The sequence below is a fragment of the Mustela nivalis genome (assembly GCF_964662115.1).
Source record: "Mustela nivalis genome assembly, chromosome: 15".
Taxonomy (NCBI): Eukaryota; Metazoa; Chordata; class Mammalia; order Carnivora; family Mustelidae; genus Mustela; species Mustela nivalis.
In genome coordinates this window covers 77074510-77100775 of record NC_139034.1, presented here as the reverse complement: position 1 = coordinate 77100775, position 26266 = coordinate 77074510, and the positions used below count along the sequence as shown (strand labels likewise).

The 26266-nt window shown below is 45.3% G+C and overlaps 1 protein-coding gene across 4 annotated transcripts in view; it reads right to left on the bottom strand.

The window, feature by feature from the left end:
• The window catches only part of FARP1 (FERM, ARH/RhoGEF and pleckstrin domain protein 1), a 277585-nt gene that overhangs the window by 79980 nt on the left and 171339 nt on the right, over window positions 1-26266 (bottom strand). For all 4 annotated transcript variants that reach the window (XM_082700777.1, XM_082700776.1, XM_082700775.1 and 1 more), the window contains one exon: window positions 15298-15402. In XM_082700777.1, the coding sequence (XP_082556903.1) occupies window positions 15298-15402 (105 nt within the window). The remainder of the gene's footprint in view (window positions 1-15297; window positions 15403-26266) is intronic.

Below are 26266 nucleotides of genomic sequence, written 5' to 3'. Positions count from 1 at the left end.
TAGGTATCTGTGTATTCGTACCGTAATACCCCAGCTTGGCAGGGAAACCTGCAGTGTCTTAACGCTATTGGTGGAGAGATGAATTGGTATATTTCTGGAGACTAATTAGGTAATAATTATCTGAAGCCTTAAAAGCCCCCACTCCTACACGTACTCTTCATCCAGTCATGGAACTTTGGGAAATTGTACAGTGATGCACGCAAAGATTTAGGTGAAATAAAAATGCTGTGATTAGCATTTCTGATGGTGAAAATTTTTTACAATAACACCAAATAAATAAGTAATCTCCAATAGGACACGTTATCACTCAGGCATTAAAAAGGATGTTCTTGTGGAATATTTAAGTATGTGGGAAAATGTGTTGGGGAGGTTGGAAGATGGATGATTTCCTGCCTTTCTCCATTATCTAAATCACCTTAAGTGAGCACTAAGAATTTTCACAATGGAAACACTAAAAATGTTAAATCTCTACTTATTCAGGTTACTCTTTCCCCCATTTACCTTCTCCAATCAGTAATATTTCTTTAAATTTTTTTTAAAAATTTATTTATTTGACAGAGAGCAGAAGAGCACAAGCAGGCAGTGAAGCAGAGGGAGAAGCAGACGTGGGGCTCGATCCCAGGACCTTGGGATCATGACCTGAGCTGAAGGCAGTTGCTTAACCAACTGAGCCACCCAGGTGCCCCCAAGCAGTAATATTTCTTAATGAAATTCTCATTTCAGTATTTCCCATCCCCTACCACTCTCCTGTAAGGGGGACAAACAACATTAACAACAACGAAACAATGATATTAGGGGGATTTGGCTGGCTCAGCTGGAGGAAATGTGACTCTTGATCTCAGGATCGTGAGATCAAGCCCCAGGTTGTATGTAGAGATTAGTTACATAAATAAACTTGAAAATAAAATAATGGCATTACGTGCCATAGGTGTATCTCCACTGTGATAATTATAAACCTCAACCTTCAAACGTGAGAACATCAACATTTAAAACCGCAATCATCGTTTGCGAGATGTATTTTTTAAGATGCCTAACAGATGGAAAAGGTGCCAAATGTATTTCCATGGGATAAGAAACGGAGATTGAGACCATCAGTACCCAGAGTTGGAACTTAAAACCCTGTTCTTAACTTTTTTATTCATGTAACAAAAAATTACCGTGTCCCCATGTTAGGTTCTGGGAATCCAGTGATGAGACAAACTTAGCATGGTTCCTGCTTTATGGAACTGATGGTCTAGTGAGGAAGAGACAGGAACCAAACCCTTCCTGACAAAAGTGAAGTTGTGTGACAGAAACTGACTGAAGGGAGGGCAGAGGACTCCCAAGGGCTGGGATGGAGGTCTGACCAGGCATGGATGTGGGGGGGAACACAAGACCTGATGTGAACACAACATTGTTGAGGGAATGGGTCCCCGAAGATGACGTCATGTGGAGATGTGAAGGGAATGCCACAGCCCCAGAGCAAGGCGGGTGGGTCAGGAAGGGGTCAGACTGCACCCCCCGCCCCCCGCCGCCATGTTGCCATTCTTCATCCTTGTCCTCAGAGCAATATGAAGTTAGATTTAAGCACAGGGCTGACGGCATCAGATGTGCTATCTTTAAAAAGATGAAGCTGGCAATGTGAGGACAGAAGGGCCGGAGGAGATGTGGACTGGCCCACAGCAATCGTCTGGGCGAGAGGGAACACTATTCTGGACCAGGAGTGCAGAAGCAGGGATGGGGGAAAGTGGGTGGACTGAAGAAAAATTTAAGAGGTAAAATCAAAAGGGATTTACTGAGGACTGGATATGGTGGCTCAGGGAGGAGATAATGACCAAATCTATACTAGGATTTCCCCTGAGGGCCTCTGGATAGACGTTGGCGCCATTCACAGAGACAGGAGTACCGGAAGAGGGCCAGGATGGAGATTCTAAACTTTGATTTTATGAGGTGTCCTTGGATTTCATGAGCAAGAGACAGTATGGCAATGGTGGGGCACACGTGTCTAGAGCCCAGAGGAGAAGCCCAGACCGGACATCTCACATTAGAAGTCGCCTCCACCCTGACTCCGTGGAGGGGAAGGCAGTCTCACCGAGTCCAGAGGATGAAATGCCATGACCCAGGATGGCGCCTCCTCCATGGAACAGGCAGGTGGAAGCAAGGAGGACAGAAGGGAAAAGAGGAAACGTTACGTCACAGAAGCCGTGGGAAGACAGCGTTTCCAGAAGGAATTATACCAAGAACTACTGAAAGGTCAAATAAAGGAGAACTAAAATAGAGAATGCGAGTTTCCATTTCTGGGTCGGGAAGATAGGAAAGTTCCTTCTTGCTGCCTTCTGCTTCCCCTGTAAAATCAGAGGGCTGCAGGACGAGGCAGGGAGAGAGTAAGTGAAGTGTCGTGTTGCATGGGACAGCACGTTAACTGGCTAACCAGAGTGGAGACACCCCCCGCCCCCGCAGCCTCGGCTACGGTGTGCGCACCCACGGGCCCGCAGGCCTGCGCTCGCCTGGCCACCATAGCTGCCTCAGGGAACCCCCTCCAAGAAGCTTCCCCATCGCCAGTTCTGCTGCAGAATCTGCCTCAACTCCCGCAAACCACTTGGGACAAAACGACTGTGCTCTGGCAACATCAATGCCAATTTTATGAATTGTTTTAAAACAGCTCTCGTCTGTTTTTGGCATTTCTGTGGCAAGCATCAAACACAAGCACCAGTTTGAGCCAACGGAGCATGTGGTTTTACAACGAGCAGGTCTGGGAACATCAGACCGGCGGGCATGAGGCTGTAGGGTAGGGCTCCGTGGCAGTCACACTGGGGGCCATCGATCACGTCATGGCTCACCGAGGGGGTTGGGGGGAGAACTCAGGGTCTCCGAGAACCTCTCTGTTTACCAGTTACAGTGTTAGCTGCAGGACTCAGAAAAGGTCTTGCACGGAGAGGACTTAAATTACCCTAAATGGATGAGCTATAAGGAGCAAGAAGACAAATAGGGTTGCTGCTTGTCAGAAGTCAAGCACGGAAGTTTTGATATATAGGGAGGGCCACTGGAAAGCACCTGAACTGGACGAGGTCATCATAGACGGATCACTTCTCCACTCAACCTAAGTAGAACGGACGCAAGCTCCGGCCAAATTAAAAAGGTGACAAAAGCGCCATCATCTTTCTTTCCCTGCCAACCGGCTCCCCAGAAGGTCACAGCTGTAATGATCTATGCCTAATCCCACTATCCACCCCTTCGACCAAGCCACACATCCCTGTTCTTTCCAAAACCATGCTGCTGGTCTCCAGAGCGCCCCTACACGGCCATGTTACCGGACTGTAAGGGGATTTGGTTAACATGAATGGATTTCTCAAAATGTCAGTCTCGTCAGTACAGCTCACTGAATCAGGGAACTTCCAGGCTAGTAAGAGGTTGCTGGGGCTGCTGGGCCAAACCACCACAGACTAGGGAACTTGGACAACACACTTTAAAAAAATTTCCTCACAGCTCTGGAGGCTGACGTGTCATGGGCTTGGCTTCTCCCAAGGTCTCCTTGACTTGCGAATGGCTGCCTTCTGGCCCTGTGCTCCCGTGATCATGTCTTTGTGGATGTATGCCCCTGGGTACATCCAACTTCCCTCTTTGTAAGCTGACAACTGTCACCTGGATGAGAGCCTACTCTCCTGGCCTCATGTTAACTTCACCGCCTCCTTAGAGGCCCTATCCTCAAGTACAGTCTTGTTCTGAGGTACTGGGTATTAGAGCTTCAACAAACAAATTTCAAGGAGACACTACTCAGCCCCTAACATCTACCTTCCAGAGCTTTCTAGCCCCGTCTTCTTGCGTCTGCCTACATTTCAGTCAGGCTCCCTACTTTCCTCTGATCTTCGGTTAATGGTAGTGTTAGAAGAAACACTTCAACGCTTAGGTATGTAAGGAAAGGCAAAGTCAACCACTGTTCCCAAAGTGGTTTCTCGTCTTTCCCTTCGACATCTTTAGCCTCTGTTATTTTGGTGGGTGACATTTTAGGTAGATTTTGTAGGCAGCTAAAATATCTGAGGTATTTTGGAAAGGTTCTTATTGAAAGAAACTCAGTTACTTGGTATCAGAATACTGAGAAGAGACCATTTCTTGAGCATGTCCTGCAGTCCAGGCACTAGACAACTGCTTATACATTCTCATTTAATGTTCCTGACGATGCGGTCATTTTACACAGGAGAAGCCGGGTTCAGAAAGCTTCTTTAAGCTGCCCAAGGTCATACAGCCAGGATGCAAGATCAAGTTCATTTGACCGCAAACTTGTGCTTTTTCTGCAAATAATATGCTGCTCGTCTAAAAGCTAACAGACTCAACAAAAGCTTAGCTCACCTCTTCAGGTTTAAAAATCAAAACTGCATGTGATAAAAAAAATTTCATTGACTGTAACACAGATAGGAATGAGATAAAATGTTACAGCAAATTATCCAGTGTCTAGAATTCATGGCAACAAAGTAGTCTTTCCGCAAGCCGACTCCTACAAGAAATAACTAGACTTTGAATTTTTATAACAATTTGCTTAAATGTAACTTTTTCATATTAATGGTAAGTGTGGCTTTCTTTTTAAACCTCTTAGACGTTTTTTTATTCTGCTCAAAATAGATTAACAGGGACTGGATTTATCTTCCTACATGAAAAACAAAACAAAACAAAACCAAAAGAAAAATATACTTAGCACAACAAATCCGAAAGCTCAGGACACCAGACAGTTAGAAAGAGTGATCCCTGAGAGACAAGTAAATAGAATCACAATCACTACACTTGCCCCAGCTTTCTGCCTTGAGCAAGTTCTGGACCATGGTACAGGGAGGAAGTATCTGGCAAATCCATGAATTAAAAAGATGGGGCTGAGAAATCTCCCTCCAGAAAGAGCATTTGAGAGAGTACAGAAGGTTCCCTTTGAGAGTCATCAACTGAATACTGATCAATGTCACCTTGTAATAAAAGTACCCAAGACTGGGGACAAAGAACCAATGAAATGACTCAAGGTATCAGACCTAGAGCTCACATAGTGTCCGGACTACTACTATTTCTCACCAGCCGCACCAGACAACCTCATGATTTCTGGGGTACTGGGTAAGGTACAGAATGGCTGTCCCTTAGCAGTAAGGAATAATTAACCTGAGAGTATACACCAAACCAGTCCCAACTAACATGTCTTAAAATCCAGATCTGAAAGGACTAAATGGTTTCCAAATAACTTAATTGCATCCCAGGACACTCAATAAAAGTTTATAGGAATATAAAATATCCAGGATTCAACAAGGTAAAATTCACAATATCTGACATCCAATAAAGAAAATCACCAGACATATAAGGAAGTAGAAAAATAGGGCCCATAATCACACCAAAAAAAAAAAAAAAAAAAAAAATCAAATCTGACATGGAACACAGGTGTTAGAATTAGTGAAGGACACAAAGACAGTTAATTACAACTGCATTCCTTATGTTCAATGTTGACATACAGAAGAAATAAAAGACTTAGATGAAACCTCTAGAATCAAAAACAACACTGTGTGAGATTCAAAAAACAACAAAAGATATAGGATGAAACTGAAATCAGATTAGACACTGCAGAAAAAACACTAATGAACTTGAAGATGAAGCAACAGAAGCAATTCAAAATGAAACAGAGAAGTAGTATCAAGAAATTAATGGGGTGCCTGGGTGACTCTGTAGGTTAAGCTTCTGCCTTTAGCTCAGGTCATGATTTCAGGGTCCTGGGATCAAGTCCCACATCGGGCTCTCTGCTCTGCAGGGAACCTGCTTCCCCTTTCTCTCTGCCTGCCTCTTTGCCTACCTGTGATCTCTGTCTTGTCAAATAAATAAACAAAATTTTTAAAACAAGAAGTTAATAGGGCACCAGAGAACTGTAGATCAACTTTGGGCAGACTAACATGCATGGAGAATTGAAGTCACAAAGGATAAAAGATGGCAAGGGAGGGACAAAAAACCCCCAGACAGAATATTAGAAGAAATAATGGCTGAAAATTTTCCAAATTTGATGGAAACGATAAACCTGACAGATCTGAAAATCTCAGAAAACCTCAAGCATAAGGAATGTGAAGAAGGGGTACCTGCATGACTCAGTTGGTTAAGCATCTGCCTCCGGCTCAGATCATGATCCCTGGGATTGAGCCCCACACTGCCTCTCCCTCTCCCTCTCTCCCCTGCTCATGCTCTCTCTCTCTCTGACAGATAAATAAAATCTTAAAAGAAAAAAAAAAAAAACCAAGAATGGAGAAGACAAACAGAAAATAGCAAGATGACCCATTTAAATCATTATCAACAATCACACTACACGTAAATGCTCTAAACACCCCCAATTAAAAAGCAGGATTATGAGACTGGACAAAAAGGCAAGATCCAAATCTATTCTGGGATCCTGGGATCTAGCCTCACACCTGGGTCTCTGCTTCGGGGGAAGTCTTATTCTCCCTCTCCCTCTGCCTCCTGCTCCCCCTCCTTGGGTTCTCTCTCTCTCTCTGTCTCTGTCAAATAAATGGATAAAATCTTTAAAGAAGTCTATTAATTAGAAACCAAATATAAACAAAATAAAAACAAAAAACCATGTTATCTTCCCAGCTTAAGAAATGGAAGATGAGGGGCGCCTGGGTGGCTCAGAGGGTTAAGCCTCTGCCTTCAGCTCAGGTCATGGTCCGGGACCTGGGATGGAGCCCCACATCAGGCTCTCTGCTCAGCGGGAAGCCTGCTTCTCCCTCTCTCTCTCTCTGCCTGCCTCTCTGCCTACTTGTGATCTTTCTCTCTGTCAAATAAGTAAATAAATAAATAAAATCTTTTTAAAAAGAAAAAAAAGGAAATGGAAGATGACCCATTGCTCTCTTTTTCTACCAATCCACCCTCTTCCCAGACTCTCTATGCTCAAGAAAAGCCTCCTCTGAGAACTGCCCCATTAACACAGCCACTGTCACATCAAACCACAGTGCTTCTCTGCATGGTGACAAAGGCACTCCACAACATCACTGCTGATGGATTCCCAAACTTCTGTCTGTGGTTCTGCAACACTCTTCATCCCTTACAACCGGCATGTTCCACAAAGAGCTGCTCATGGCTAATGACGTTCTCAGACCCCCAGGAAGAAGCAAGGTCAATAGGCTGCTATGAAGCATAACATAAGGAGGCCTGACCGACCCCGGTAGGGCTGGGAAACCTCCAAGAGGGGTGTAGCTGTGGTTTCTGTGGCCTTAAGCCCCTACAAAGCATGTCTGCAGCTGTTGACTGAACTGTGTCCCTCCCAAATCCTAGTGTCGAAGCCCTAACCCCCCAATGAGACTGTATCGATAGGTCTTTAAAAGGTAATGAAGGCTTAATAAAGTCCTAAAAATGGGGCCCTGGTCCAATAGGTCCGTGGCCTTAGAAGAAGAGAAAGATGTTTGTCTCTTTCTGCCATGTGAGAACACAGTGAGAATCTCCACCTGCCAGCCAGAAGGCGAGTCCTCACCCAGAACTGATCAGGCTGGCACCCTGATCTCAGACTCCAGTCTTCAACACTGTCTGCCGTTCAAGTCACCCAGTCTGCGATATCTTGTTAGGGCAGCCTATACTAAGACAGTACCACAGTACCTCCTGGCACAGAGAAAGATAGAAAATTAACAAAAAGAGGGCAATCTTCTTCCAGAGCTTTACTGGTATTTATTAAAAATGCGAACTGTCGTATCAGATCGGTAAGCGATACAGCTTTAACGCAAGACTGGTGGGTCAGCTTCGTTGGTTTCTGAGCTCGAATGCAAGCACCAAATGTGACAGATATCGGGGTGCCTACCACATGCAGGGATCCTGCTGGGCCCATCATTTTAAAGTATCTCATGGCAACCTCGTAAAATCATCATTTATTAAACTCATTTCCCAGATAAGGTCCAAAATCGAAGAGGTTCATATTCGACCCAGCTGTGACAGGACGAAGAAAATGTTTAAAATGATATTTACAAGCCACAGACTTGTGGCTTGTGAGATCAGCGGTACCCTCCCAGTACCCTCGACGGGCTTCTGAGATCAGCAGTCCACACCTATCTCCGTCCCTGAGGTTCACACAGCTCTCGCCGACCTCAGGGCCAATGGGAGGAAAGGCAGCCACATGTAGCCGAAAGCAGGCCAGTGTGTGAATCCTGGTTAAAAACCTGGTCATGCAGTTCATCGTTAAGTACCGGGCAAGTTACCTCTCTGAATCGGCTCCCTGGGCAGTGCTGGCGCGTTGCCATAGAGACAGCAAGGTCTGCAGAGCCTTGCGTGTTCACTGTCTGGCCCAGTTTGCCCCCCTCTCGAATGCAGAGCAAATGAGATGCATTAAGGAGTGGAGCAGAGTCATGGCGCACAGGAGACGATCAAGGACAGTCAGGTCTGAGTTCACCCCAATGGCAACTTCCTGGCCTTCTACCAGCCCCCCGACTCTGGCCACCAATTAACTCAAATATGAAGTAGAGTCTCGATTCCCAGGATCTGACTCACATTCCTGCCACGGAAAGACCAATCAATACAGCAGCTGATGAAAGCACAAGTCTGCTCCTGTGGGGGCAGTCTCATGGGCACGGCTGCCTGGACCCAAGGACAAGGGCAGGCCAAACTCGCACGGACACACAGCCATCAACTCTCTTAACTGGCCAGCCAGAGGACAAGTCTAATGAAGGGTAGAGCATAACTGATTACCAATTATCACTAGCTTATCTCCTGTCTTAGACCGTGGAATGCGTGCCTTCTCCCCTTAGGCTTTTGCAAACCCGACTGGGGCAGCCCGCTCTGACGTGCGCGCTTCACGTGATGGAAAGTGAGCCGAGCACGGAATGCTGGGCTGGGACCCCAGCTGCCTGGACCGACCACTCAGGCATGGAGGTCCACAACTCCGTGTGCCAGAAACTTGGTTGGGGACCCTAGCTTCCCACATTAACATGCACAAGCAGGCACTTGGGCAAAGCCAGCTGCCACAGCCCCCATTTAGAGCTGGTGGGACCGATCACACTTCCTCTTGGTTTGGCAAGTAAGTAAGCAGCCTCCCAGATGAAGCCGGTAAAGGGGAAAATCACAGCAGGAGCATCAAAACACTAGGCTGAGGACGCACACGTGTTCACTGCAGCAGTCTTCACAGACACTGATGGTTGTGAAATACACAACCTCCAGGTCCACCCACAGACACGCACGTGCAAAAACATGGTGCGTGCACTCAACACGTCTCAGCTGAGCCTTAAAAGGAATGGATAGCCTGTCATATGCTACTTTGCAGATGCACCCTGAGGACAGGAGGCTCAGCGAAATAAGTCACAGAAAGACAAAAGGGTTTTAAGTACACCGAGAGGTATCTCGAATAGCCCAACTCCTAGAAACAGAATTAGAATGGTGGTTGCCCAGGGCTTGGAAAGGGGAAATGGGCAGTTGTAGAAGGGCATGCAATTTCAATTTTTTAAAGATGGAAACAGGGGCGCCAGGGTGGTTCAGTTGGTGAAGCATCTGCCTTCGGCTCAGGTCATGATCCCGGGGTCCTGGGATCAAGTCCTGCATGGAGCGCCCTGCTCAGCGGAGAGTCCGCTTCTCCCTCTCCCTGCCATTCCCCTGCTTGTGCTCTCTGTCTAACGAACAGATAAAATCTTTAAAAAAGTAAAATAAAAAATAAAGAGGAGAAGAACATTCCTGAGACCTGTGACACGAGGTGAATATAGTTAATGCTACTGCCCAGTACACCTTGAGACCATTAAGATGGTTAACTCTTATGTCCTCCATTTTCATCCATTTAAAAAATGATCATGGTAAGAGTTGCCATGACAAATACTTCTTAAATACCTGAGTAGGTCCCACACACAGGGTTACATGCTGGCTGATGTTAGCGCGTCTGATCCTTTCAAAATCCCCACTAGCTGGGCACTACCGAGCCCATTCCACCCACAAGTAAAGCGAGGCTCAGGAGGGCCAGCGCCCCACTCCTGTCACCCCGTTGCGCTGACTTCGGGGCTGGGAGTCTGATCGCAGAGCCCTTTCCCAGGCTGCAGTAACATACCACCCCACTCAAAATCAACAGAATTGGGGGGGGGCAGAAATCAGTGGACAGAAATCTTGTATTTTCAAGCACCTTTACTAAGAGCAGAGGTGAAAACCCAGCCAGAATTTCCGGTTTTCACAGGTGAGTGGCTCTTCCTCGGTTTGCCAAAATCAAGACTTGTCCTCGGCTCTTCCAAAACTGATTCTGTCAGCCAGCCTCCGGGCACCTTCTGGTCATTATTTCTGCTCCTCTGTGATTTTATTTCATTGAATTTGGGGATATACTTTTTTTTCTTTAAGAAAAAAAAAATTTTATTTGAGAGAGCACATGAGTACACGCAGGGGGTGTGGCAGAGGGAGAAGCAGGCTCCCCATGGAGCAAGGAGCCCGATGCAATGCGGGACTCGATCCCAGGACCCTGAGATCATGACCTAAGCCAAAGGCAGATGCTTAACTGACTGAGCTACCCAGGCGCTCCTGGGGATAAACTTTCATTGATATTTTATACACACATGGTATACACGGGGTAAGCATAGAGGTTACTGTATTTTCCCCCGCTGATTATACACACAGAACCAGCACCCAGATCAAGAAACAGAACTTGGCCAAGGGCCCCAGGGGCCCTCCTTGAACCCCGCCTCCAGGCACCCCTCCCACCTCCTCTAACATCACAGATCCATTATTTTCTTTAATCTTATGAAATTAACTCTCAGGTTAGGATTTTATAATTGACAGAGAATAAAACATGGAAACATGGTCAGAACAGAAGGGTGATGGAGAACATGAGCTTGTGTTTATGCAAACCTGTACCTGAATCACAGCCATCGCATTTGCTCACCGTGCACCTTCATGAAAATGACTTCACCTTGCTAAGCCTTAGCTTCCTCATCAGAAAAAGTGTATATGATGGGCTTTTCTGGAATGAATGAAATACTGTAGGTCAAACTAACAGGATGCCTTGCACAGAGTTATCACTCTTCAGAGCAGGTGCTGGCTGACTATGGCTTCCTGTACTATAAATAAAGTTTTATTGAAACAAAGCCACATCTCTTTGTTTACATACTGTCCAGAGCTGCTCCGGCACTATAAGGGCAGCCTTGGGTGGCTGTAGTAGAGAACCTCTGGCCTGCAAAGCCTTCATATAATATTATTTGGCCCTTTATGAAATGTACTGATCCCTGCTTTAGAATGTGAGCCACGTTAGCGGCTGTGTCCACAGGGACTAGAATAATCTGGCACATGGTAGGCAGCCATGTGGTGGCTTTCATCTGTGTTGCATGGGACTAATGAACCCCTATTTCTTTGCCATTATTAACAGGTTTTCTGTATTTTGCGGCTAAACACACTCCTAAATGGTATTGTAAGAAAGGAGCAAGATGATAAAAATCAAGCCTGATAAAACTTGAAAGAAGCCAGCCCTGGAGGTGCACAGGAATATCAATAGGTCTGTAAGTTCTAGAAGGGCACTGAACTTGGGGTCAGAAGGACCTGGTCAGAACCCCAACTCCACCATTAGCTAATTTATGCTTTAAAAAGGCAACTCCAGCTGGCTCAAAACAAGGCATGAGTGGAGTCGGGGAAGGCAAAGTTGTTAGAAATAATAATACAGCATTACCCTCCAGTGTTTTGAGAATCAGTATTTTAACATAGAATACTTTTATGAAACAATGTTCCGTAGAACTAGCCACATTGTATTGTAATTTATTTGTTTTCCTTGTCTCTCTTACCAAGCTGTGCACTTTTCTTTTTTTTTTCAAGCTGCGCCCGTCTAATGAATGGAAACCATCACCACTTCTTGCTGTCACTCGTGTCTTCTACGGTACAAAGGATGATGACAGACAGTGTAGGCACAAAATAATTGTTGGATAAATAGAATGCAGAATTAGATCTGGCCCATCTGTGGTCATCTGCCACATCAGAAAAAGGAACGGGAGTCAGGGAGGCTTAGATTTAATTCAGGCATGCGGAAATGCTAAAGAGTATTTGGAGACAGGAACAAGCTGAGAAAACACTAGTCACACCCGTTTTTAGGTACGGGACAGATTTGCTCCTTCACCACCTACCCACTCAACTCCTGTCTCTGCCTTCCTTGTAACACTCTCTCTGCTCCGTGATGTGTCCTTCCCCTGGGCTTCCTCCTCCCCATCCGCACCACCTCTGGGGGCTCGCTCTTCTCTCTCCCTTAAATGCCGGTGGCTCCAAGCGAGCCTCCTTTACACAGTCTACCCTCTCGTCCAGTGTCAGAGCTTCAGCTGATATTTAAAATAACCCTGGGGAGGGGGGCCCTGGGTGGCTCAGATGGTTCAATGTCCAACCCTTGATTGCATCTCAGGCCATGATCTCAGGGTGGTGAGGTCATCCTCCTCATCTGGCTCTGGGCTCAGAGCAGACTCCACACTGTCTCTCTCCCTTTCCCCTCTTTCTCTCTTCAAGTAAATAAATAAAATCTTTTCAAAAAAAATTTTACAGTGCCCCTGGGTGGCTCAGTCATTAAGGTCGGCCTTTGGCTCAGGGCATGGTCCCAGGGTCTTGGGATCGAGGCCCACACCAGGCTCCCTGCTGGGCGGGAAGCCTGCTTCTCCCTCTCCCACTCTCCCTGCTTGTCTTCCCTCTCTCACTCTCTCTGTCAAATAAATAAATAAAATCTAAAAAAGAAAAAAAAAAATTGGGGACGCCTGGATGGCTCAGTTGGCCAAGCATCTGCTGTCGGCTCAGGTCGTGATCCTGGCGTCCTGGGATCGAGTCCCACATCCTTGCTCAGCAGAGAGCCTGCTTCTCCCTCTGCCTGTGACTCTCTCTGCTTGTGCTCTCACTCTCTGACAAATAAAGTCTTTTAAAAAAAATTTTTTTAAATAAAATACTCCTAGAATTTTTTAAGTCCACATTTCAACTCAGATATCTTTCCTGTGCTCCGGGAGATACACCTACTGGTAATGCCCACTGGACATCTCCACCGGGATGTCCAAGGACGCCCGAGTCCTCCTGTCTGGATGGAACACCTTGTGTCTACCTCTGCACAGACAGGGCCACTTGAGACTTTCATCTCCAGTGACTGGCACCACTATCCCCCAGATGGCAAAGCTGGAAACCCAGCTGCTCTGAGCCTCCTTGCCGTCACGAGCCCATCCATTCACTCATATCCCCAGCCACCTCTTCCCCCCAAAATCTCTTGAATCACCCACCTCCCTCCAACTCTCCACCACGGTACCCCCTTAGCTCCTTCCAGCGCCGTCTCTAGCCTGAAAAACAGCAAGCTCCTAATGGCTTTCCTGACTTTAGTCTTGTCCTATTCCAGTCCAGTCCTCTTTCTAACCGATAAATTGGATCCTATCATGTTCCCTTTAAAACACACTGACAGCTTCCCAAACACATTAGCTTAGTACAGAGCTGTGCTGTCCAGCACAAGAGCCACGGGCTGCACGTGTCTACTGAGCGCCGGGAACACGGATGGCGTGTATTGAGAGGGCCTGTGAGAGTCAAGTACACCCCAGATCCAAAGATGCAGCACAAAAAAAAAAATGTGAAATAGCTTAATTCATAGTTTTTGATATTGATTGCATGTTGAAATGATCATGTTTTGGGACACACTAAGTTAAATACACTTTTAAGTTAATTTCACTTTGGGATGCCTGGGTGTCGTGGTAGGTTAAGTGTCTGCCTTCGGCTCAGGTCATGATCTCAGGGTCCTGGGATCAAGCCTGCTCAGCGGGGAGCCTGCATCTCCCTCTGCCCCTCCCCCTCCATTCCCTCTCTCTCTCCTGACAAATAAATGAATAAATCTTCAAAAAAAAAAATTACTTTTTTTTTTTAACATAACTGCTAGCAAATGTGATATTACATATGTGGCTCATATTTTCCTTCTACTGGATGCCAATGGTATAAAAAGTCCCTCAGGGATGCCTGGGTGGCTCAGTGGGTTAAGCATCTGCCTTTGGCTCAGGTCATGACCCCAGGATCCTGGGATCAAGTGGATCGGATCAGACTTCCTGCTCAGCAGAGTCTGCTTCTCTCTCTCCCTCTGCCCCACCCCACTGCTCATTCCCTCTCAAATAAATAAATAAAATCTTAAAAAAAAAAAATAGTCCTTCAAAGTGTGGCTCCCTGCCTACCTGAGAGCCTCCTCCTTCTCACTCCTTTACCTGAGCCCCTCCCCCTAACTGCTCAACTCCAGCCACACCCGCAGGTTCCTGAAGGTTGCTTTCTGCCCTTTAAACTCAGGGTCCCCTCTCACTAGAACATTCTATCAGGTCAACTCCTATTGGCCTCATGGGACTCAGTTTCAAAGTACCTGGGAAGGAGACCCTGAACACCAAACCAATGTTGTGTGTTGCCCACCACTGCCCAATGCCCCTGGACCCAATGGGGCCCCTGTCACATGCCCTGGGCTAGTCACTGACTAAGCTTGACACCCCACCTGGATCATACGTTCCCTGAGCCTTATAGTTATCCCCAGCACAGTGGCTCGCACAAGTGCTAGGTACCCTGTAGTAATTCAGAGAACAAAGAGAAATACAATCAGTGAACTTGTAGTCTCAAGTGACATCTATTAAAAGACTAAGATACAACCTTAGGAAAGTTCCCTGAGCCAAAAGACAAAAGAAACAGTAAGCTATGTTCTCACTCTTGGGTTCACAGGGGTGAAACCTCTGTAAAGAACATGATATATCTTTCAAACTTTACAATGATGGAAACCCAGGCCTTTGGATGGATCTTAAGCAGTGAAACACTTGGTCGCAAGCATCAAAGCATCATGTACTAGTGGGCTCCCTGTAGCTTCACTTGTTTACAAAAAAAAAAAAAAAAGAAAGAAAGAAAGACTGGGAACAACCTACATATCCCACTATTTATAAGAGGCGTTATAAATCACAGCATGACCATTCAGCGCAATGGCACGAACCTGAAAAAGGAGGAAGTGGATTCTATGAGCGGAAAAGGAAAGAGCTTCAGGATACATTAACAGAAGCGGTGGGGACGATACAGGAAGTTGTATATTGTTTCCCCAAAACCGCATGTTTCAGATATATGTGCTTGTATATACACAGACACGGACGTTTATCAGGAGGATATGGGGCCACTAGTAATGGTAGTTTCTGGAGGGAGAGGTGGGGGGAGGGGTCAGAGGGAGCCAAGCCTTCACAGAGCAGGCTCTTGGCACTTGCTAACCCTACGTATGTAGTATTTTCCAACAAGATTAACAAGGGCTTTCGGGATGTTCTTCTTCTGCGACAGGTCTGTACAGCCAAGGAACCACGCCTGGTTCCTCACCTTTCCGACACTGAGCAGATGGTCAAATACCAGCATCAATTTCCTGCCACTTACTGTGATCTTCTTGTGGTCGGGAAACTCGAGGCCGAAATAGTCCCCTTCCACAAGGTTGAGGTGGTTGCAGACCGCATCCAGCAACACTTTCCCCGGGGCTCTTTGCTGCGAAGAGAAACAACAGGAGTTACCCACCTCCAACACAGGAAGAGATGAAAACAAACCTCGGCTCCCATCACGGGAAGCCTCGTCATTCCTGAATCTTCTGGCCCTTCTCGGCTTGCCCATCTCCACGGATGCTGACCACTGGACCCCCCGACTGCACCCCCTGGAGTCTTTTACAGGCTGCATTCCTACTTAGCTGCTAATTCTCTGCCATTTTCCCCTGCCCACCCCAATCCCACGCACCACCCCCTTTCTTAAAAATAAATAAATAAATACACACACACACACACACACACACATATACACACACACACACACACACACACTTAATTTATTTAGAGCAGTTTTAGACTGATAGGAAATTGAAGACAAGACACAGAGAATCCCCACACAGCTCTTCTCACCACACACACACCGGATCCCTTATTGTTAACCCTGTATCGATCCATCTGTAACCACAGCTGAGCCAACACGGACACATTATCGACATATTATCGGCACCCCGAGCCCACACTCTACACCAGGGTTCACTCTGCATTCTAGAGGTCCGGACATCTTGATGAATGTATCAGATCACATCTTTGCCATCACAGGGTCACAGAGGATAGTTTCACCATCCTAAGAATCCACCGTGTGCCACCCAGTCAACCCTTACTCCCCCAACCTCCGACTCCTGGCTATCACTGGTCCTTTTGCTGCCTCCACTGTCTGCCTCTTCCAGAATGTCATACAGTACAGCAGAATTTAGGACTTTCTTCCCTAGGTTCTCCCAGCACATTGCGCAAACTCACTCCCACACCTCACCTACACGGAAGGTAAAGGTTGCGTTTTGTTAACTTCTGTATCCAAGGTGCCTACAGACCAACCAAGTGAATAAACAAATGAATAAAACTTCCTCATTCCACAGGAGGGGGTTTGGGAGAAGGGGGTGGGATTATGGACATTGGGGAGGGTATGTGCTTTGGTGAGTGCTGTGAAGTGTGTAAACCTGGTGATTCACAGACCTGTACCCCTGGGGATACAAATATATGTTTATAAAAAATAATAAATAAATAAATAAATAAATAAAGTCACATTAAAAAAACAAACAAACAAAAAAAAAACTTCCTCATTCCACAGTATTCTATATCGTTAAGTATACACGAGTTTGCGTCTCCACTTAAATTCTGGGCTCCTTACTCACCTTCATATACTTACTGTCCAGCACAGCAGCTGGACCAAATGCCCACAGCAATCAGTACTGTACAAGCACTTTCTAGTTACTGAACCTCTAGGGAAAGGGAACACAGGACAGACAAGGTCCCAATTCCTACCCTCAACACTAAGAACCAAATGCCTTGGTTTTTCTTCACTGCTTGGTGGATTCCTTTTTTTATTTTATTCTTAAAGATTTTATTTATTTATTTGAAAGAGAGAGAATGAGAGAGAGCGCGAGACGGGGGGATGGTCAGAGGAGGAAGCAGACTCCCCACCAAGCGGGAAGCCCCGATGCAGGACTTGATCCTGGGACTCCAAAATCATGACCTGATCCAAAGGCAGTGGCTTAACCAACTGAGCCACCCAGGTGCCTCTGCCTGGTGGATTCCTAATGACCCACTAATAAAATGGACCCAAGTCTACCACACAGATCAAGCACCGGAAGGAAAACGTCTCAAAACATGGTCATTTCCAGTTACTGCTTTTACATGTGCACTTCCCCCTGAGAAGAGTGGAACATTACAGGAACCAAATAGTAACCCAGGGGACTAATGGACAGAAAGAGCTAGAGGCTGACAGGTTCAATGATGGGCATGTCCATTAGCAGGAGTCATTAAAGAGGCTTCGGTGTCCAGTCAATAAGCATTTCTTTTTTTTAAACAGATGCCATTTTATATCCCTAGAATTCTCATCACCGAAGTCCAGAAGATATTCGCAGCTATCTGAAGGCATACAGTATTTGCCACAGGGAATACCAACCTCACCGGGCTCTTCCCGTGCCTGGTTCAAAAACCACTGGTAAAATTATCCCACGTGCGCTGATGGCAGGACTAATGAGAAAAACAGGGATGTCTAACAAAGAGAGAAAAGATTTCATTCCCATTCTCGAAGAGAAATCACCCCTCCTGTACTTCCCACGTTGGATCTACTCTGACAGTTTGCAACATCGTTCCTCATTGCTTGTCTCCAGTGGATTTTTTTGGAACTTCACACTCAAAGTAATTTTGTTCAAACTCACATCACAGTATATGTTAATTAACTAGAATTTAAATTTTTAAAAAACCCCACAAAACAAGAAATCAAATCACAGAATGTAAAGCGGATGGTGGTGTTGGTGAGTGTACTTAGTGGCACTGAGTTGCACATGTCACGGCTAAACTGGTCAATTTCACGTTACAGATGTTTTCTCACAACGCAAAATGCAGAAGAAAAAAAATAAGAAAAAGGGGCAGTGGGATTCATATCTGAAAACAGCCACAGGGGGTGATGCATGATAGAGTCTGTTTCAAATTTTTTTTACGAGCCAGAAAGTGAGTTCTTCTTAGAACATTAGAGCTTAGAAAAATACGGAGGGGTAGAACTAGTTCAAGGAAGAGTGGCTGTGAAGGCCCGACCACACGGGGAATGTGAGCGAACACCCATGTGGGCGCACGCGACATCGGCTAAGATTTCTTGGTGCAAAGAGGTCTTTTATGTGTTGGGCAGGAAATGAACATTGTTGAGTAACTGCAAATTTTGCATTTGGGGCAGGCTTTGCACCAGGAGCCAGGAATGGGGTTCAGAAAGCTATAAATCCACCAGCCCTTTAGCTAAAACAAATCTGGACATAAGTTGATGAAGTGTGAGTTGGGGAAGGGGGTATATCTAACAGCGTGGATAAAGCTAGCAGAGCACAAAGCTTAGACCCAGAGGAATTTTGACCTGAAGAGGTCTCTTCTCAAAGGCGGGCAGGGGCTGACTTTAAGATACACACACATTTGGGGCGCCTGGGTGGCTCAGTGTGTTAAAGCCTCTGCCTTCGGCTCAGGTCATGATCCCAGGGTCCTGGGATCGAGCCCCACATTGGGCTCTCCACTCAGCAGGGAGCCTGCTTCCTCCTCTGTCTCTGCCTGCCTCTCTGCCTACTTGGGATCTCTGTCTGTCAAATAAATAAATAAAATCTTAAAAAAAAAAAAAGATACACATTTTTATTTAATGTTGCACAAGCTACTGTACATGAGGAAAAGAAACCAATATACACATCATCTGAAAACCTACACATTAGTAAGTTTAATATGAAAAGGATCTTATGACAAATGACTTCTTTAATTATTCCTATGTGTTATATTGGGGCTGGGGAAAAAACCTCTAAGACCCCCATAGCCTCTTAGTAAGGGTCAGTCTGGCCAACTCCACACTCAGCCAGTCTTGATGAAAAGTAATTATGGACGTGTGTGCCTTACAGAAAAGACACCCAAGAGTAATTATATGTTTTATTCTGGAGAACAAATCAGCAATTAGTGAAACTACATAATCTCATTTTCACCACTTTTTTCTTATTGGCTACTTTTAATTATGCTCCAAAAGGCATCTGAATTTTAGCCTCCCGCACAAACAAGTTAACTAATTTCATATTGGGCGTCCCTGCTGATTCTCTCCATTTTGAACTGGCTGTTCACGGAATCCTATAAAATTACTTTGTAGGAGGAGATCTGCATTCTTGGGGATGGCCACTAAACGCTGAATAACAAATAGTAGGAACATTCAAATTTGTTTTTTTAAGCTATTAAAAATTGTGAATCAGGGGCACCTGGGTGGCTCAGTCATTAAGCGTCTGCTTTCGGCTCCGGTCACGATCCTGGGATCCTGGGATGGAGCCCTGCATGGGACTCCCTGTTCCATGGGGAACCTGCTTCTCCCTCTCCCTCTGCTGCTCCCCTGCTTGTGCTCTCCTGCTCTCTCTCAAATACCTAAACAAAATCTTTTTAAAAAATTGTGAATCAAAGTCGCTTTCGTTTATTGTACCTTAAAAAAAAATCTATCTATGCCTTTAGGTTTTTTCTATTACATAAAGTTTTATGTGGGAGTATTTTTTTTTTTCCTTTTCCAAAAGAATAAAGACAATTCTTTCTGGGGTAGGGTCTAGTTTCCTCCCTCTCTCTGTTTCCTCCAAGCTTCCGAATAATTTCCCCTACTTGATACATGCTACAGTTCTAAGCTTTCAAAAGCAACCTCCTAGGGGCGCCTGGGTGGCTCAGTGGGTTAAGCCGCTGCCTTCGGCTCAGGTCATGATCTCAGGGTCCTGGGATCGAGTCCCACATCGGGCTCTCTGCTCAGCAGGGGGCCTGCTTCCCTTCCTCTCTCTCTGTGATCTCTTCCCTTCCTCTCTCCTACTGTGATCTCTCTCTGTCAAATAAATAAATAAAATCTTTAAAAGAAAAAAAAAAAAAAAAAAGCAACCTCCTAGATAGGAACCTATGAAGATAACATTCGCCCAGGTTTAAAAACTTTGTATCTGCTGAGGTTTCAGAAAGCTGTTTCTGGAAGTGTTTTGTTTCCTTCCCCACTCTTCCTGGTTTAGGATTAAGGTAACCATGACAACCAGGACTGGCTCTTATCCAGCAGAGAATGGCTTCTCTCTAAGGCCTTGGTCCCTTTTTCTTACCTTTAATACCTCTTAGTAGAATATGATTCAAAGTCTTATAGCCCACTAACCTTCAACAACCCTAATCGTAGGGCATTAGAATCCCATAGATTTCCTCACGGCCCTTGGCTACTTTTTGACCAGGTGGGTGGATACAACTGATGCTTGAGGAGCCTACAGGCACTGGGCTTAGATGCTGCACAAACAGAAATCAATACAAGTATTTCCAACAAGAAACCAGCTAAACCCGAATATTACGCGACATACCATGTTAGAGAGAAAGAGAATGCGACGTACCATGTTAGAGAACTCTCCAGTGTCTCTTCCTCCAAGAACACTAATCCTACTGAGGGTTTTGCCCTTATAGCTAGCTTCATTTGACCTTCATTGCTTCCCTACCAGCAACCTAACCAGCTGCAAGTGCTGATTCTTGGGGAATGGGGCGAGGCCCCAAGGTCACCATTTTCCCAACAGGCTCCCAGAGTGGTGGCTGCTGGGACAAAGATTGTGCTTTGAGTGGCAAGATGCTCATCACAGGGGTCAGTTACTACTTTTTTATAAAAAAAAAAAATTATTTATTTGAGAGAGAGTGTGCATGCACAAGCAGGAGGACTGGCAGAAGGAGAGGGAGAAGCAGGCTTCCCGTTGCGCAGGGAGCCCGACGGGGGTGCTCTCCCGGGACCATGACCTGAGCTGAGGGCACATGTTTCACAGACTGAGCCACCCAGTGTCCCTAATCAGTTGCTACTGAATGACACTCGGGTCCTCTACAGGCAGGGCTAGCTGGCTGGTTTTGTGGTCTCTCTGATTTCTATACAAGGCGAACATCAAGCTAGAAGCTTAACTGTAGGGGGGAAAAAGTGGTGCCAAACTTATGTTTATGGGCTGAACTATGTCCCTCAAAAAGATATGTTGAAGTCCTAACTCCCAGTACCTGTGAATGTGACCTTATTTGGAAACAGGGTCCTCGAGATGGAGTCAGGTTAAGATGAGCTCATTCGCATTGGGCCTAAACCAGTAGGACCAGTCCCTTCTAAGAAGATGGTGTGAAGACAGACACACTGGGAGAAGGCCCCGTGGGGACAGAGGCAGAGACTGGAGTGATGGGACTATTAACCAGGGAACGCCAAGGATGAACATCCCCCCACACTTCCGCCAGAAGGCGGAAGAAGCAAAGAAGGATTCTACCCAGTCTTGGAGGGAGCATGGCTCTGAAGACACCTAGATTTGGAACTTGTGGGCTCCAGAACTGAGAGAGATTAAATTTGTTGTGTGAAGCACCACCCCCCCAACACACAATTTTGTGATTCTTAGTCACAGCAGCTCTAGCAAACTCATACCCATCCCTCTGCTGTATGGGGGCAGAGACAACACAGTTATGCCCAGAATAGTCCCTTTTGGAGAAATGATTACAAGGAAATAATAAGTCAATAAGCAGATTTAGAATAACAAAAACTCTGGCAGAATTCCTCTAACTTGATCATCACATACACTCAGCAAGTAGTAGACTAATTATAGAAGGTAATTAATCTTTCCTGCTGTTAAAATATATTCCCTTTCTCACAGCTGTTGCTTTAGATGTGAACGGGTTCTAGAATTGAAATCCTTTTTAAGAAATATTGTCTCTTTTGAGAGCCTTCCACCTATCAGGTCAGAGGGGCGTGAAATGGGCTCAGGAGCTTCTGATGAAGCAGAAGTTCAAGGAGAGTACAATTTCAGAAATTACACAGGAACCCATCTAACCGTCCATAAATGCATGTTTTTCTTAGAAAATTTAGCACAAGGCCACTGCCAGACAGAGCTTAATATAAGAGATGAAAAAAATGTCAGTCTGTGGCTAAATATGGCCAACTCAATACATGCATCTCCACTACATCCAGAAACCCCACTTCAAAAAGAACAGTAGAGAACAGAAAAAGGAAAAAGAGGAATACATACATTAAAAAAAAAAGAAAGAGAAGAAAATGAGAGAAGTGACAGCAGGTGAGAGGGGTCCCCCAAATTCTAGAGGACAGACAACAACACTGAAACCTAATAACAGAGCAGAGGAAAGAGAGTAAGCAGTCGGCAAACGGCCACATTACACAGAGCCAGCCCCCCTCCCAAAGGTCAGAAATGGGAGATGCCAGCCACTTCTGATAACGCAGACTAGAGGAAAACCCTTGTTAAAACACTGCAATTTGTATCCCCATATAGCCAGGAGTTTATACCTAAAAAAAAAGAAAGAAAGAAAGAAAGAAAGAAAGAAAGAAAGAAAGAAAACAAAACAAAAAAACCAAACAAACCTAGAGGGTTATAATAAGGAATATTTGTATAGCAATTAAGAGCTCTAAAAAATCTAAGATGAAAAAAAGAGCAGCACAGAAATACTTTCACTGGAAGAGATTACAGATATAGGTGAAAACTCCTAGAAATAAAACATCCTGACCAAGAGATGGCACTGAGTTTATGGCTTCAGCTCAAGAGTCCCAATGTCTGACCAATGCGACTTCTATCCAGACCCAAGAGCAGAGGATATGGTGCAAGCTCAATGCAAGGAAATTCTCCAGAATGAAAGAGTCCAACCTTCTAGGTTGCAAAGGGCCAGAGAGTATCACACAGAATGAATGAACACAATCAATTTCAAGGCAAATATCTGGGTCATTTTGGAACCCAAAGAAGAAAAAGAAGATTCTTACCAGAGGGAAGGAAAGGCAGGTGAATCACAACCAGGGCTTGGGACTTCTTGACAGCACACGAGAAGCCAGAACAGAGTCCCAGGACAGCAATAATAATGGCTGGCGGCTTGTTAGGCGTCAATAAAGATACTGGAGGCCCGATGCAATGGCCCCAGGGCTCACCCCAAGATGGAGAGATCCCTTCAGTCTCAGCTGCATAACTGCACCTCCACAAAGCTACCTGCGCTGGGGGACTCCAGGCTGGAGGTACCAGACTTGCCAAGATCACACACTCACGGGCTGTGGAGCTGAGATTCAAACCTCGTTCGGAGACTCTGCTCCTAATGGTTGTGCCCCAGAGTCTCTCCATTTTCCCCCTTGTCCCTTTCAAGACCTATATATACTTGCAATTTTGAGGACTCCCAATTGTCCTGGGGAAAACTTGCCGAAAAAAACAAGGAAAGAGGCTGGTGCTTTCCCAGAGTTCTAACTAGAGGCACCGAAGCGGGCTACTAGGCCACATGGTAGGACACAGCTAGGATGACCATAGTAAGGCATAGCCCCAGCATGCTAGGCCGAGTGGCACATAAGCCAACCATGATTTTCCACTGCAGAGGCAGGGCTCCTTGGTTAACACGGAAATGAGACAACTGAAACGTGGGAGATGATTCTCATGCTGTTTCTCCACCCCTTGGGTGATGGAGAAAGGCAGCACAGTGTCATCATTTGGAATACAAACCCGGGGGCACCTAGGTGGCTCAGCTGCTTAAGCCTCTGGCTCTTGGTTTCAGCTCAGGTCATGATCTCAGGGTTGTGAGAGAGCCCCTCGTTGGGCTCCACACTCAGCACCATCTGCTTGAGATTCTCTGCCTGTCCCTCTGCGCTGCTCCCCATCCCACTTGCTAAGATAAAAAATTTTTTTTTTAATTTTAAGAATACAAACTCTGAAGACACCTGCCTTCTTGCAAATCCCATAACTCCATTCCATGGCAGTGTGACCTTGGGCAAGTTACTCTTTGGGCCTCCCTTACGTCTTCTGTAAAATGGGCGTAATCCGGGGGGCCTGGGTGGCTCAGTGGGTTGGGCCACTGCCTTCGGCTCAGGTCATGATCTCAGGGTCCTGGGATCCAGTCCCCCATCGGGCTCTCTGCTCAGCGGGGAGCCTGCTTCCCTCTCGCTCTCTGCCTGCCTCTCTACCTACTTGTGATCTCTCTCTGTCAAATAAATAAATAAAATCTTAAAAAAAAAAAAAAATGGGCGTAATCTCCAAACCACTTCATAAGGTTCGTGAGGAGGAATATGTGAGTTACCATACCTCAAGCTCTTAGGATGGTACCCAGGGCTCAGTAAACTCTACCAGGTAATAAGTATGATGTGGGGGTGGGGTGGAGAAAAGGACGCAAAAGCCCAACAGGAAAGTGGCGGCGGCCTCATTAGCAGACACTGTGATCACCATCGCTGTGAGATACGAACCAGATCAAGAACAGGAACTACAACTTTAAACACGGAAGCCTGGGAGCGGGGACAAGGCTTTCATTCTGGAAGAATGAAGCCCACCGTGTAGGCCTGACCATCTATGCGTCCACAAACGCGGTGATTCTTCCTCCCGCCGTGGCTCCAAGGGTGGCCGGCCACACTGTCTGCGAAGACACTGCCTTCCTTGTTCCCCGCCGCACTGAGCCCCAGTGATCCGAACACCCATTAAACACACTTCAGACTGGATATCAGAGCCCCGGCTCCAGGTCAAGAAGAGAATGGGTGCTTTCAGCTCCTCGGCTGTAATTTGGCTACATTGTAATCACAGCGTTGTTAGTATAGAAGTCACTCCCCTTCCGTGGCACCGGGACTTCACGTGCGCATGCGCGGCGAATGCTTAAGGTAACGAGCAAAACAGGAAAAACATGTATGGAGAATTCGGCCATTCCTAGAGCTGGGTTTCTCTGCTCTTGACCCTGAGCAATTCATTGTCCTTGGATCCCTTTCTGAAGGTGATGAAGAAAAAATTCTAAAATTTATCGAAATAAGACAATCTTGACATTTAAAAAAATATTCATTAGTCAGGGAATAACATATCACACAAATAATGAATCAGGCAAGTAAAACCCAGATCACGAAAGCTCCAGGAGAAAGCATGAGATCCTTCCCAGCAAAAGAAAAATGCTCTCTCTCCCCTTGGGCTCAGTGATCTAATTAAGCCTCAAAACTTAATTCAGTGCATGGAGCCTAAACTTTCTGGAAATACACCTGATATCATGCACTTAGCCTCCAAAATTATTATTCCAAAGTAAGATGGAAAGTAAATATTTTATTGAATTTAGCTTAATATTCTAACAGAAGGATAAAAACTCTGTAAAATGAAACCTTGAACTAATATGCGTTTCCCAGTTCGCATCTCTCTTCCCCTGCAGGCAGATTACTTCTACTAAGTTTTTTAAACACAACTTTTCCCCTCAAACCAATCTCCAAGGTTCTCGGACAACTTCCAGGAGCATTAAATGAACAAAAAATTATTTTAAATGTTTACAGATGCTTTCAACAGAAAACATTTTTAGTGTTTTTCAGTTAGTAGGAGAACGGGAACATTTTCTCATCCTGAAAAAGGACCCTTAAATTACTTTTTATGCATTAAAAATAGGTCAACCGAGGTGTGAAAAACACAGCTTTCAGGTCAATTTAAGAATTCTCAGCTCTGGCATCCTCAGAAAACGTCCCAAATAAATACTATTTACTTTTCATTCTTCAAGTACTTTTCAGGTTTACTATCCTATTAAGCACATTAGCAACTGGGATCCAAGTGGGCTGGAGCTCCAGGCATGCATGTCTGCAAGGAGGTCAGAGTTTTAACTTGAGTTAGTACAGCTGACCTTTGAATAACATGATTTTGAACTTCATGAGACTACTTATATGCAGATTTTTTCAATAAATACAGTACCATACTATAAGTGTGTTTTCGTAGTAACTTTCTCCCTCAGGCTTACTTTATTATAAGAATACAGTATATAATGTATATACAATGTAACATATGTGTCAATCCACTGTTTATGTTATCTGTAAGAAGCTACAGGAGGCTAGTAGTTATGGAAGTCAAAAGTCATACACAATGTACTTTTCAACCAAACAGAGGGCTGACATCCTTCCTGCATTGTTCAAGGGTCAACTGTACTTCTCCTTTGAAAAACTGGAAAGCAAAAAAAAAGAAAAAGAATAAAGTAAAAGAAAAACTGGACAGCTCCGATCAGTGTAAACAGAGAGGCTCCAGATTTAGCACAAAGAAACTTACAAATATGTAACAAAGGTAACAAAAGGTATCTAACAAGAGACTGAAGGTAGTCACAGAAAATGAAATGCTATTTCCCAGGGGCTTGGGGTGGAACAGGGATGGAGAGTTATTGTTTCAGGGGTACAGAGTTCAGTTTGGGAAGATGGAAGAGAATTCTGGAGATGAATGGTGGTAATGGCTGTACAACACAGTGAACGTACTTAATGCCACTGAACCGTACATTTAAAAATGCTTAACATGGTATAAATTTATGTTAGGTGTATTTTATAATGGGAAAATATCCAAAAGGACTGGTAATCTATTATAGGGAATGGCAAATTGGGGGGA